Here is a 13,559-nt window from a genome sequence, read left to right as displayed (position 1 = left end):
CAACAACATTCACAAAGGGGGGGAAAAATTGTTCAAAAGAAATGCAGGTTGTATCGAAATACCGACATAAATTGTCACTTCACCCTCCCCTAGGTCACAGCAGGAACTCTGCCCACAGAACAATACCTAAAACCTCTCAGGCACACCCTTTGGTCACTTCTGAAGCAGGTAGCTAAAGTCTGGTCACGTACCTTCTGATTTGCAGGTTGGGCTGGAATAGATTGCTTAGGTAAAAGTGAGTGTATCGGTAACCCTATATAAAACCCCGGGTAAATCCCCACCGATGGATTACTGAGTGCAGTACTGGTCTCTAAACTATAGCCAGGATGTTGAGGCAATAGAGAGGTTACAGTGCAGATACATTAGGAAAATTGCCTGGAGTGGCAACCTTCAAATCCGAAGAAAAGTACTTAAGAAATTGGAGCTGTTTACATTAGAACAGAAACTAAGGAGTGATTTTGTATAAGTATTTAGGAATATTGAGAAACAGGATAAGGTAGATGAAAATAGACCTTTTCCGTGCTTAGATGAAATGAAAATCGCTTATTGTCACGAGTAGGCTTCAATGAAGTTACTGTGAAAAGCCCCTAGTCGCCACATTCCGGCACCTGTCTGGGGAGGCTGGTACGGGAATCGAACCGCGCTGCTGGTCTGCTTTAAAAGCCAGCGATTTAGCCTGGTGAGCTAAACCACCATACATGATACATGATTAAATGTGAGGAATTCAGGACAGAGGGTAGTAGAATTTGTTTTGCAAAGATGTTGAAAGACTGAGGGATCCATGGTTGGGAGTTAGTGATTGTGGCAGAGGCCGTGTCAATATTTAAAAATTGTTGGCTAGGTGCTTGAAGGACAGGGGCAACAACAGAGCAGGGAATGGGGATTAGGGATAACATGGCAGCGAACAGCAGAGTAGGGGACTGGGATGAAGGAATGACAGAGCAGAGAACTGGGATTAGGGAATATTAGGATAATGGGTAAATACTCTAATCGGCAGGTGACTAGTGGTGTACCACAGGGATCCGTTTGGGACCTCAATTATTCACATTATTCATTAATGACTTGGGCGATGGCATAGAACGTCTCGCTGTCTGTGCGGAGTCTGCACGTTCTCCCAGTGTGTGCGTGGGTTTCCTCCGGGTGCTCCGGTTTCCTCCCAGAGTCCAGAGATGTGCAGATTAGGTGGATTGGCCATGATCAATTGTCCTTAGTGTCCAAAAAGGTTGGGTGGGGTTACTGGATTACGGTGATAGGGTGGAGACGTGGGTTTGAGTGGGGTGCTCTTTCCAAGGGCTGGTGCAGAGACGATGGGCCGAATGGCCTCCTTCTGCACTGTAAATTCTATGATATATCCAAATTTGCTGATGATACAAGTTAGGTAGCATTGCAGACAGTCTGGATGATAGCAAGGAGATATTCACAGACTAGGTGAATGGGCATAATTGTGGCAGATGGAATTCAGTGTAAGGAAGTGTGAGGTTATCCATTTTGGACCAAAAAAGGATAGAGCAGATTACTTTGTAAATTGAAAAAGGTTAGATGCAGTGGATGTCCAAAGAGACTGGGGGGGGGGTTAGTTGCATAGATCCTTAAAATTCCACAAACAAGTGCAGAAAAATAATTTAAAGGAATGCTAGCCTTTATATCTAGAACATTGGAGCATAAAGACACCAAAAGTATGCTGCAGCGATACAAAACCCTGACTAGATCCCACTGGGAGTCACTGAAAGCAGTTCTGGGCACCACACCCGAGGAAGTATAGTTTGATCTTGGAGGGAGGGCAAAGTAAGTTTACAGAAATAATACCTGGACTATGGGGGTTAAGATACGAGGAGAGATTACACAGATTAAGCCTGTTTTTGCTAAGATTTTAGATGGTTAAGGGGTGATCTGATCACAGTATTCAATATATTAACAGGGAAAGACAGAGTAGATAAAGATAAACTATTCCCACTGGTTGGGGATTCTAAAACTCGGGGGCATAGTGTACAAATTAGGGCTAGACCGTTCTTAGGGGAGATGTTGGGAAGAACTTCTTGACTCAAAGGGTAGTGGAGATTTGGAATTCTCTCCCACACACAGTAGTTGAAGCTGGAACAGTTGTTAATTTTAAATCTGAGACAGATAGATTTTTGATAAGCAAAGATATTAAGGGATATGGGCCAAAGGCATGTTGATCTCATGAACTGGCAGGACAGGCTCGAGGGGCTGAATGGCCTACTCCTGTTTCTATGTTCCTAAGTAGCAGCATGCAGTTGGTCTTAGCAGCTTGTTATAATTTCTTGTAAATAGAAGATAAATTTTAAAAACCTTACCTCAGCATCCAAGTAAAGCTGCAATCCCTGGGCGTATTTATCCAACTCAATTCGGAAAGTATGGTTTTGTTAAGCAAATGAAAGATGACAGCTCAAAATATCCCAAAGTTGCAGTTTTTTTTTAAAAAATGTCCAATTAGGGGGCAATTTAGCGTGGCCAATCCACCTACCCGGCACATCTTTGGGTTGTGGGGTGTGAAACCCACACAAACACGGGGAGAATGTGCAAACTCCACACATACAGTGACCTAGAGTCAGGATCGAACCCGGGACCGCGGTGCTGTGAGGTAGCAGTGCTAACCACTACACCATTGTGACACCCCCAAAGTTGCAGTTTTAATTGGTTTTGATCTTGGACATTGTAATGCTTTCTCCCCCCCCACCCCAAAATTACAAAGGTGTCAATTCCAAGATGGCCGCAGTTTCACGATCACGAGATTCATTCTAAAATGTGCCAGCAATCATAGGCAGGTTATTGAACATGGGAAATCAGAATTAATCCCAACCTGGTGCATAAATTACCCTGTAAGGGTTTAGATCAGGAGCTCAGTCTTATTATCCTTCCCCAGCAAGGTCAATCCAGGATGGAAAGTACTATCTGCATTATGATGTGACAATGTAAATGGAGGATTGTCTAGGCTGCATGCGTTAGCAGCCCATCTGCTTTGCTTTCTCCTCTGCAATTTTATTCATGTGAAAAGCTCAATAGTTAGTGCTGGCTATTCACCCAGTGATTGTTGGATAGGTGCAGGGACACGGTCTCTCTGCTTCCTCCCTCTCCCCAAAACCACCCCAACTCACATGCAGCATTGCCTCAGTTCAGCTAACACAGCAGAAACCCAGAACCCTCCTGACACACGTAGCTCAGTTACTCGTGATAAACTCGAAGGCTGCCGCTTTGAAGGATATAGTTCAAGGCTCTTCTCTGTACTTCCCAGAAAGCAGAGAACATAATCAGTGACCAGAGGTTTTGACTCCAGTTTGTCACTTTCTGGCCCTGGAGATTGGTTCTGCTGGAGGAGGCAATAGTAGCAAGCGACGGGCTGCTCAGCTATGCTGGAAATAAGCAAACACACTTCACTTAGTACAATCTTTAACTTTACATCATTAACTTTAGACAAGCAAAAAGGCCATCTCAGTACTCATTATCTCCCAGGGCAATGCAACATGAACACTCCTCCCTCTAGTTTTTACATTTGTGATTTCTTTAAAAGAGATCATGAATGAGCGTCCAAGAGGCAGCACGGTGGCACAGTGGTTAGCATTGCTGCCTACGGCGCTGAGGACCTGGGTTCGAATCCCGGCCCTGGGTCACTGTCCGTGAGGAGTTTGCACATTCTCCCCGTGTCTGCGTGGGTTTCGCCCCCACAACCCAAAGATGTGCAGGTTAGGTGGATTGGCCATGTTAAATTGCTCCTTAATTGGAAAAAATAATTGGGTACTCTAAATTTATAAAAAGAAAAAAATGAATGAACGTCCAATGCTCTAGATTTGCTTTGTGATTTCACGCACATTATTTTTGTACGTTTTGCCCTCCCCTGGATTATACCACTGGGTAGTCCAATAAGTTACTTACTGGCCACACGACTAATGGGAATCTCGATGTGGCTAATTGTATTGCCAATTAGTAAGCAAAAATAGACATGATTGTGAGTTTATTTATTAAATTAAGGGAAAATTTAGCGTAGCCAATCCACCTACGCTGCACATCTTTGGCTTGTGGGGGTGAGACGCACGCAGACATGGGGAGAATGTGCAAACTCCACATGGTTGTGAGTGTGTGCTCCTACTCTGTGAATTTTCAATTTTCATTGTGTTTGTGTTGGTAAAACAGAAAACACAATTTGCGATTGTCAATGCATTGTTGTGAATGTTTCACTCTTTTGGCTACGGAATGGTGACAGATATTCAAGTAATAAATATTTTCCGCTGCGAGGTACACTTGCGATTTTGCACAGAGGGAGGCCTTTTGGCCCATTGTGACTGTACTAGCCCAGAAAGAGCTATCCAATTAGTCCCACTGCCTGGCTCTCTCCCCTATTCCTGCAACGGTTTCCCCTTCTAGTTTTATCAAAATCCCTTTCCAAAGATGCCGCTGAATATTTTCACTTCAGATGTTGGATTATAGGCATAACACCTCACTTTTTCAATCAAAATTGTCACCGCCGTGTTTTTGTCGGTTACTCTTAACTTGTGTCCTGTCATGACCCATGTTTTGGGAAAAGCCGATATTTTATTCTGTTTGATTCCTTTTCAGAAAAATAGGAGATGGGGAGTATTTGGAAAGAGGGTTAATTGGTTTTCTGATTATGACATCGCAAGGTTTCCAGAAATGCCCATGTGACCTGGGGTTGCTAAGGAGATGAACAGCTAAGAAGCAAATGATAAATAGAAAGCTGATTGCAATGGGGTGGGGGTAGTTTTCTTTTTTTCTCTCCGGATGGGAGCATTTTCAGTTTGGTAGTCTTGGAGCAGAACTTGGTGTTGGAGCAGGTCTGACAATAGAGCAGAGACTGTGTTACTGTGGAAAGGGCAGAACACTGAAGACAGGAAGAGCAAGGAATTGTGGTTTGGACAATACCCATTGCTGCTATGGAAGTGGTGCCAGAGCCCACCAGACTGTTTGAAGGGGTAGGATATGGGAGTCTCCAGGGATTCTGTGCCAGGGACCCGAGTGAGAGGGTCCATCAATGCGTGACTTATTGGTGGTAACCATGCCCAAGGACTATGGATGGAACAGACCCGTTGAAAAACATGACTCAGGAACCAAAACAATCGGATGCGAAGTGAGAAATCCTACAATATGGAGGCCAAGTTGGAAAGACTGTGAGATTACATTGGATGTCATATTTGTGTAGAAAGTAATATGAATGCTTATAACTAGGTGAAGTGTTTCTTGCTGTAGCAATTTTTTTAAATGACATTTTCCTTTCTGAAATATCTCCCACCTGTCAATGTTTGAATTATGTCAGTTAGTTGGTTTGTCACAGGAAAACATTTAAAAAGTGAAATCTTGTTCCACATGTTTCTTTTCCTTGATGTTGTGTGGGTTCCTCTCTTTTTAAAAGGTTATCAGTATCTAAGAGGACCATTACAATCCTCTAGTTGCAAATAGTTTATTCTTTATTTCCACTATCAAAATGAGCATCTTTATCAAATCTCCTCTTAACCCTTCTTTGCTCCAATACCTCTCGGACAATCTGGGCGAGTGCAGGATTATAGAGCCACTGGAAGCTCTCGTCTTTCTCTCATGTTCAAGTCTGGTCACATACTGTGGAGCCATTCAGTCAGGGAGCATGGTAGTGGAGTGGATCCCGTTCACTCCCAAAATTCATGCATTCCTACACTTCAGCCGGAGACACTGGAATAACAAGAACACCCAGGAACAGAAATCCATTCCTAACCATGGAATGTTGAGTCCCGGTTTGGTTTCGCAACTGCTACCTGAAAACACAGGGCCAATAGAGTTCTGAAGATTTACTTTGCATGGCTCAGCTGCTACGCCCACCTATGTGGGCAAACCAGATCCCGTGGCACAGGCAACACGGTAGCACAGTGGTTAGCACTGTTGCTACACAGTGCCAGGGTCCCGGGTTGGGTCACTGTCTGCAGAGTCTGCATGTTCTCCCAGTGTCTGCGTGGGATTCCTCCGGGTGCTCCGGTTTCCTCCCACAAGTCTCGTAAAACGTGCTTGTTAGGTGAATTGGACATTCTGAATTCTCCCTCTGTGTACCCGAACAGGTGCCAGAGTGTGGCGGCTAGGGGATTGTCACAGTAACTTCATTGCAGTGAACTTGTGATACTAATAAGGATAATTATTTGAAGAACTGGGGAATTTTTATTTAAAAAGAATCGCTGCAGTGCTACATTCAGCCCATCCAAGTCTGCACCAACTCTCTTAAAGAGCACCCTACTTAGGCCCACACCCCCACCCTAACCTCGTAACCCCATTCCTACAGGTTAATTTTTTATCATGACAATCCACCTAACCCGCATATCTTTGGACTGTGGGAGGAAACATGAGCAGTCAGAGGAAACTCACGCAGGCGTGGGGAGAATGTGCAAACTCCACACAGAGTCACCCAATGTCGGATTGAACTGGAGTATCTGGCGCTGTGAGGCAGATGTGCTAACCACTGTGCCACCTGTACCTGTTCTTCCAGGAACGTTGCTACTTGTCACGATGCTGAAAGTTAATTGGATGCCACATTTGCTTAATTTACAACAGTGACTTCAAAACAGACGACATTGGCTCATGAAAGGTTCTTTCGAAATGCGAATTCTTTAGAAATTCTTTCTCACCTCAAATCCACAGCTGCTATAGTGCCCATTCCGCCTAAGAAAGCCCCTTTGCTGAGACGTTTAGCGACAAACGCTCTAAGCTCTGGCTCAGCCACGACGGACAAGTTAGAAGCCAATAAAAAGAGGCTGTGGAAAACACAGATTTAATTGCTCAGCAAGGTGCAGAAAGGGTTTTACACAACGAAATATCTTCAGACACGTGTTCTCGCATACTCTGACAGATAGTTACTCCTGATCAGTACGGTACAAGTACATTTATGTTCCCAATATTCAGGGAAGAGACAGCCTTTCATTTCCAGAGGGCAATAAGCCAGTTGAACATAAAAACCTTGGAAAATAACTTTGTTCGTTGTTATCTGATCAAAGAAAATGTTACCAAATGGCTTGTGGTGAGTCGCCATTCTCTAACAGATCTGACTGCCACAGTAAGTCAATCCATGAGGGGTAAGAACTGTAAGAGACCCAACCACTCCGAATCAGATAAAACATGGTGGGTAACAAGACAATGTTTGCACAGTGAGGTAACGGTCATGTTGCTGAAGCAGTAATTCAGGGAACTCGAATTCAAATCACGCTGTGGCAGTTTGAGAATTAGAATTCAGTTCTTAAAATATTTGGAATAGAAATCTGCTGTTGAAAGGTGATATAAATCAATTTCAGTCGCTCCAATATCCCACTCCGCACCCTCACCCATCCCAGAACGTTGCCCTGCATTGACAGACCACCTCACGCCCTTACCCAAGTCCAACAGAGACTATGTTCATAATGGGAATACAATTCCAATTCGAAAGAGGTTTTTCGAACATCTTTACTGCTAAAATATTAAAAAGGAACGTGGTCAACTGGTTCCCATGGTGGCTTAGAGTAACTTGTGTTTCCTGACTTCCTTATCTCATCATAGTCAGGTAAATTTAACCCATCATTCCCAACTCCTTGATCCAGCTATCCTTTTTTTCCATAAATTTAGAGTATCCAATTCATTTTTCTCAATTAAGGGGCAAGTTAGCATGGCCAATCCACCTACCCTGCACATCTTTTGGGTTGTGGGGGCGAAACCCACGCAAACACGGGGAGAATGTGCAAACTCCACACGGACACTGACCCAGAGTCGGGATCGAATCTGGCACCTCGGCGCCGTGAGGTGACCGTGCTAACCACTGTGCTGCCCTCTGATCCAGCTATCCTAAGTGACTGGCAACCAACACTTTCTAAATGCACGTTTGACGAGTTTGCGAAGTTAAAGAACGCACAATGACTTTTTGGTTTTAGCTGGTTAAACTTTGACATTGTCCCGACATGCACAAAGGTGACCTTAAACTTTGGTTCTTCTCAATCTGATATGAGTTTTGTGGAATTAGGTAAACTGGATTCAGGGAGAGAGTGTGCACGTCATCTCCGGCAGAAGGAAACATTACTGATGTGGATCACCCAGTGGTAATAACATGATGTGTTTCTTGACAACACCCGGTAAAATTTAAGTAGAATAATTGTCACTAGGGAGTTAGAGGACAATGCTAAACCAAACCTCTGCTGGTTAAACTGCCAGACATGGCTAGGTTCAATGTATAATTTGTTCCAAGAATTCAATCAATCCCAGTCAATATTTACTGTGAAGTGACATATGTTGCGTTGTTTTATCTGGTTTGTACCTTGTATTCAAAAAACAGTCACAAACATGGAATTTTGAAAGATTCTATCATGCAGTCCGGGTTATCTAGATCTTTATGGGACAAAAGTGATGTGGTGAGAGAGCAACAACCTCCTTTACCTGAAATCCTCCTGAGACACTGTTTCCTTGGGGAAAGTGTCTGATGGTCCATTTCTTCGGTGTCCCGCGTCTCCCTCGTCTCCTAGCTGCAGGGACCTGGAAGATAATTTATGGTTATTGCTCCATTTCCATTATAGTACAGAGGCCACTCCCAGCCACGACTCATGGGTCGCACTCTCAACTCTGAATCAGGTGGTCAAGGGCTCAAGACCCCTCCAGAGACCTCAGCAAATAATCGATGCTGACATTTCAGTGCAGGGAAGTGAGGGGGTGCTGCGCTGCCAGAGCGATTATCTTTCAAATGACAGGTTAAACAGAGGCTGCATCTGCCCCTTCAGATGGCCAGGTAAAATCCCATGGCACTGTTTGAAGAATAGGGAAGGGCAGCATGGTGGTGCAGTGGGTTAGTCCTGCATTCTCACGGCGCCGAGGGCCCAGGTTCGATCCCGGCTCTGGGTCACTGTCCGTGTGGAGTTTGCACATTCTCCCTGTTATCTGGGTCATAACACTTTTATTTACTATAAGAAAAGCCATACCATAGAATAATTGTTAAGAAAACAAATTAAATTCAGCTAGTTAAGGAAATGAGAGAAATTAAGAGAAGCTTCCAAGAAGCCAGAGGTTAAAGGTGCTAGAACAGAGAACTGTTTAGTAAAGACAGGCGGAGATATAAAGAAGGCGGAGATGTCAGAAAGATATCTGAAGTGATTTTCAGGTTTGGAAGATTTTACTACAGGTTAGGAGACATTATTTGAAATAATCATGAAAATCAGTGGCTGGATCTCGGAGTTTGTGTAAAAGCCTTTAAAACAAAGGAAAACTAAAGAGATGTAAAACCTGAAGCGAATCCTTGGTGGGCGTAGTGAGGGAAAGCATTGTTTCGAAGAGACGTTGATCGTGAGATTTTGAAAGCAGAATTTGAAATCACTCTTGTGGAAGCCAAAGTTCAGTGAGACAAGGTGGCTCCTGGTATAAGTATAATCTGTGGGAATTTTGAGGCAAAATCCAGACATTCACTTGGGCTCAGAGCCGGGGGAGGTGGTGGGGGGTCTTACCACAGCCAGCTTGTGTGTTACTGAGACCATCGTAGCCTAAGGTATACTTTGTAACCTATGTTAACCTTAAAATCAGTGTATATTTGATTCAATGGGCCAAATGTCCTCCTTCTGCAATGTAGGGATTCTATTCTATGGTTTGTGAAGCTAAGAGTAGGATGGGGGGGGGGGGGGGGGGGGAATAAAGGAATATTATATCATAATCAACATGTTCATGTATAATGAATGTTTTTCCTTGTGAAAACGAATTAGCGGTCCTTTGACTATCCCTCCACGTTTTCTACAAGGAATAAAAAAAACAAAGAAAGGTACAGCACAGGAACAGGCCCTTCGGCCCTCCAAGCCTGTGCCGACCATGCTGCCTGTCTAAACTAAAATCTTCTACACTTCCGGTGTCCGTATCCCTCTATTCCCATCCTATTCATATATTTGTCAGGGTGCCCCTTAAATGTCACTATCGTCCCTGCTTCCACCACCTCCTCCGGCAGCAAGTTCCAGGCACCAGTGCCGTCTGTGTAAAAAAACTTGCCTCGTACATCTCCTCTAAACCTTGCCCCTCGCACCTTAAACCTATGCCTCCGAGTAATTGCCCCTCTACCCTGGGGAACAGCCTCTGACTATCCACTCTGTCTATGCCCCTCATAATTTTGTAGACCTCTATCAGGTCGCCCCTCAACCTCCATCGTTCCAGTGAGAACAAACTGAGTTTATTCAACCGCTCCTCATAGCTAATGCCCTCCATACCAGGCAACATGCTGGTAAATCTCTTCTGCACCCTCTCTAAAGCCTCCACATTCTTCTGGTAGTGTGGCGACCAGAATTGAACACTATACTCCAAGTGTGGCCTAGCTAAGGTTCTATACAGCTGCAACATGACTTGCCAATTCTTATACTCAATTCCCCGGCCAATGAAGGCAAGCATGCCGTATGCCTTCTTGACTACCTTCTCCACCTGTGTTGCACTTTTCAGTGACCTGTGGACCTGTACACCTAGATCTCTCTGACTTTCAATACTCTGAGGGTTCTACCATTCACTGTATATTCCCTACCTGCATTAGACCTTCCAAAATGCATTACCTCACATTTGTCCGGATTAAACTCCATCTGCCATCTCTCCGCCCAAGTCTCCAAACGATCTAAATCCTACTGTATCTTCTGACAGTCCCCATCGCTATCCGCAATTCCACCTACCTTTGTGTCGTCTGCAAACTTACTAATCAGACCAGTTACATTTTCCTCCAAATCATTTATATATACTACGAACAGCAAAGGTCCCAGCACTGATCCCTGCGGAACACCATTAGTCACAGCACTCCAATTAGAAATGCACCCTTCCATTGCTACTCTCTGTCTTCTATGACCTAGCCACTTCTGTATCCACCTTGCCAACTCACCCCTGATCCCATGTGACTTCACCTTTTGTATCAGTCTACCATGAGGGACCTTGTCAAAGGCCTTACTGAAGTCCATATAGACAACATCCACTGCCCTACCTGCATCAATCGTCTTTGTGACCTCTTCGAAAAACTCAATCAAGTTAGTGAGACACGACCTCCCCTTCACAAAACCATGCTGCCTCTCACTAATACGTCCATTTGCTTCCAAATGGGAGTAGATCCTGTCTCGAAGAATTCTCTCCAGTAATTTCCCTACCACTAACGTACGGCTCACTGGCCTGTAGTTCCCTAGATTATCCTTGCTACCCTTCTTAAACAAAGGAACAACATTGGCTACTCTCCAGTCCTCCGGGACATCACCCTAAGACAGTGAGGATCCAAAGGTTTCTGTCAAGGCCTCAGCAATTTCCTCTCTAGCCTCCTTCAGTATTCTGGGGTAGATCCCATCAGGCCCTGGGGACTTATCTACCTTAATAGTTTTCAAGACGCCCAACACCTTGTCTTTTTGGATCTCAATGTGACCCAGGCTATCTACACACCCTTCTCCAGACTCAACACCCACCAATTCCTTCACTTTGGTGAATACTGATGCAAAACATTACACATTTATAAGTCAGGGATTCATTCTGTGATCTTCCCATCCAGTTATAACACCAACTGGGATTGTAACAAGGTATTAAATAACCCTGTATTTATACTGACAGCAGTCTTATTCCACATCAAATTCTGCTCACACATTACTCCTGTGACCTCTGACCTACGTTGGGCTATTTTAATTGGACCATTAGGAGTAGCACCACGTTGCCAGTGTCACCTGACAGAAGTCAGGATCACTGATGTACCGTTGAATGTGTGGTCCAATTAAATAAAAGTTGCTTGAAATAAAGTCCAATTCTAACAACACCAAAGGAATTTTAACAACTAAATTATATTCTTGCATATGTCTTTCAAGCAATATATATGTAGACACAGCACATATTGAGATGGAAAAGTTAGTTGGGGGGGGGGGGGGGGGTGACAAAATGCAGCAAGATGGGAATAAACTTGCAGGATGGGCATGTAATTGGCAAATTAACTTATATAGGCAAATGTGAGGTGGTACATTTTGTAGAATGAATAAAGAGCTTACATTGTACTTTGTGGGGGGGGGTGTCTAAAGGTGCAGGGGTATAGATACAGATAACTAAAGTAGCAATGTTGCAAAATAAAGTCATAAAAAACAAAGAACGGGGTTCATTTTTACAGGAATAGAATTGGCAAAGTGGTTAGCACTGCTGCCGATCACAGAACCAGGAACCCGGGTTTGATTCCAGCGTTGGGGGACTGTGTGGCTGTCTAGGGTGGTTTCCCTCCTGTGTGCTCCAGTTTCCTGGTTTCCACCCATAGTCCAAAGATGTGCAGGTTAGGTGGGTATGGGGTTGGGGTGGGAGAGTGGGCCTATGTTGGGTGCTCTTTCAGAGGGTCGGTGTAGGCATGTTGGGCCGAATGGCCTCCTTCTGCACTGTAGGGGTTCTATAGCAGCAATGAAGTGATGTTAAACTTGTATGGAATCTTAATTAGACCACATGTGGAGTACAGTGAACATTTATTGTCTCCATATTACAAGGAAGAGAGAGAGGTATCAGAGAAGGGGGGGGGGGGGCGGCCTGACCTGTGCCTCCGGTACAGGCTGTAATAAGTGTCCGTTTGCTGCTGATCCTTCGGCAGCTCGTCCTCCGGCTCCAAGTCCGTCTCCTTCTCATCTCCGTCCATGGAGTCCTGCAGGGAGGAGTCCTGCAGGGAAGTCTGATTGATCATCTCCCCCCCGCACGGTACCGGACCCGGGCAGACGGGGGAAGCTGTTGTGGGCGGCGCCGCTCGGTCCGCCCCTCGGTAAGCGCCCCGCTGGCGGCCGCTTTCCCCGCATAAAGGTTCCGCCCTGAAACTGCACCCAAACACAGCTCAACTCACACCGCCTCCAATGCTTCTGCTTCATAAAAACTCCAGTGGATTCACCTTCTATCCATTTCACAAGTTAAATATTTGGGGCACCGGTATACTAACACTTAGTTACCTCATTATACTTACACTGAAGGTCATAGTCCTGAAATGTGATAGTTGTAATGTAAGAAATCCAGCAGCTACTTTGCTTAGAGCAAGCTCCCACAAGCAGCAATGTGATGGTGACCAGGTAGTTGCATTTGTGATGCACACTGACCAGCACAACAAGGGTATCCCCCTTGACCAGCACAAGGGTAACCCCCTTGACCAGCACAACAAGGGTAACCCCCCTGACCAGCACAACAAGGGTAATCCAGGTTCAACTGCAGTTTGTGGGAGAGTTCCAAACCTCTAATAATCTTTTATTGTCACAGATAGGCGTACATTAACAATGAAGTTACTGTGAAAAGTCCCTCTACCATCCTGTGAGTGAAGAGGTGCTTCTTAACATCTCCCCACTATGGCTTCACAGCTCCAGGGAAACAGGTTTGATTCTCGGCTTGGGTCACTGTCTGTGTGGAGTCTTCACGTTCTTCCCGTGTCTGCGTGGGTTTCCTCCGGGTGCTCCGGTTTCCTCCCACGAGTCCCGAACGATGTGCTGTTAGGTCATTTAGACATTCCGAACCTGGGTCCTTGGCGCTGTGAAGCAGCAGTGCTAACCACAGTCCAACAAGTTACCTAGAGTTCAGCTGATCTGTGAACCTGAAAGTGGCAAAGCAGGTGGATAAGGTAGTCAATAAGG

General features: G+C 44.9%; 1 protein-coding gene across 1 annotated transcript in view; it reads right to left on the bottom strand.

The window, feature by feature from the left end:
* c18h17orf75 (chromosome 18 C17orf75 homolog) overlaps positions 1-12,725 on the bottom strand; it is a 21,107-nt gene extending 8,382 nt beyond the window's left edge. Inside the window, exons 1-5 of the mRNA XM_038776936.1 lie at positions 12,489-12,725; positions 8,386-8,481; positions 6,618-6,743; positions 3,225-3,371; positions 2,316-2,373 (exon numbers count right to left, since the gene is read on the bottom strand). Coding sequence (XP_038632864.1) covers positions 2,316-2,373; positions 3,225-3,371; positions 6,618-6,743; positions 8,386-8,481; positions 12,489-12,634 — 573 coding nt within the window. The 5' untranslated portion in view covers positions 12,635-12,725. The remainder of the gene's footprint in view (positions 1-2,315; positions 2,374-3,224; positions 3,372-6,617; positions 6,744-8,385; positions 8,482-12,488) is intronic.
* Positions 12,726-13,559: the final 834 nt, after the last annotated feature.

The sequence above is a fragment of the Scyliorhinus canicula genome, chromosome 18 (genome assembly GCF_902713615.1).
Source record: "Scyliorhinus canicula chromosome 18, sScyCan1.1, whole genome shotgun sequence".
Classification (NCBI taxonomy): domain Eukaryota; kingdom Metazoa; phylum Chordata; class Chondrichthyes; order Carcharhiniformes; family Scyliorhinidae; genus Scyliorhinus; species Scyliorhinus canicula.
Note: the sequence above shows the minus strand (reverse complement) of the source record. Positions and strands in the feature narration are given on the sequence as shown.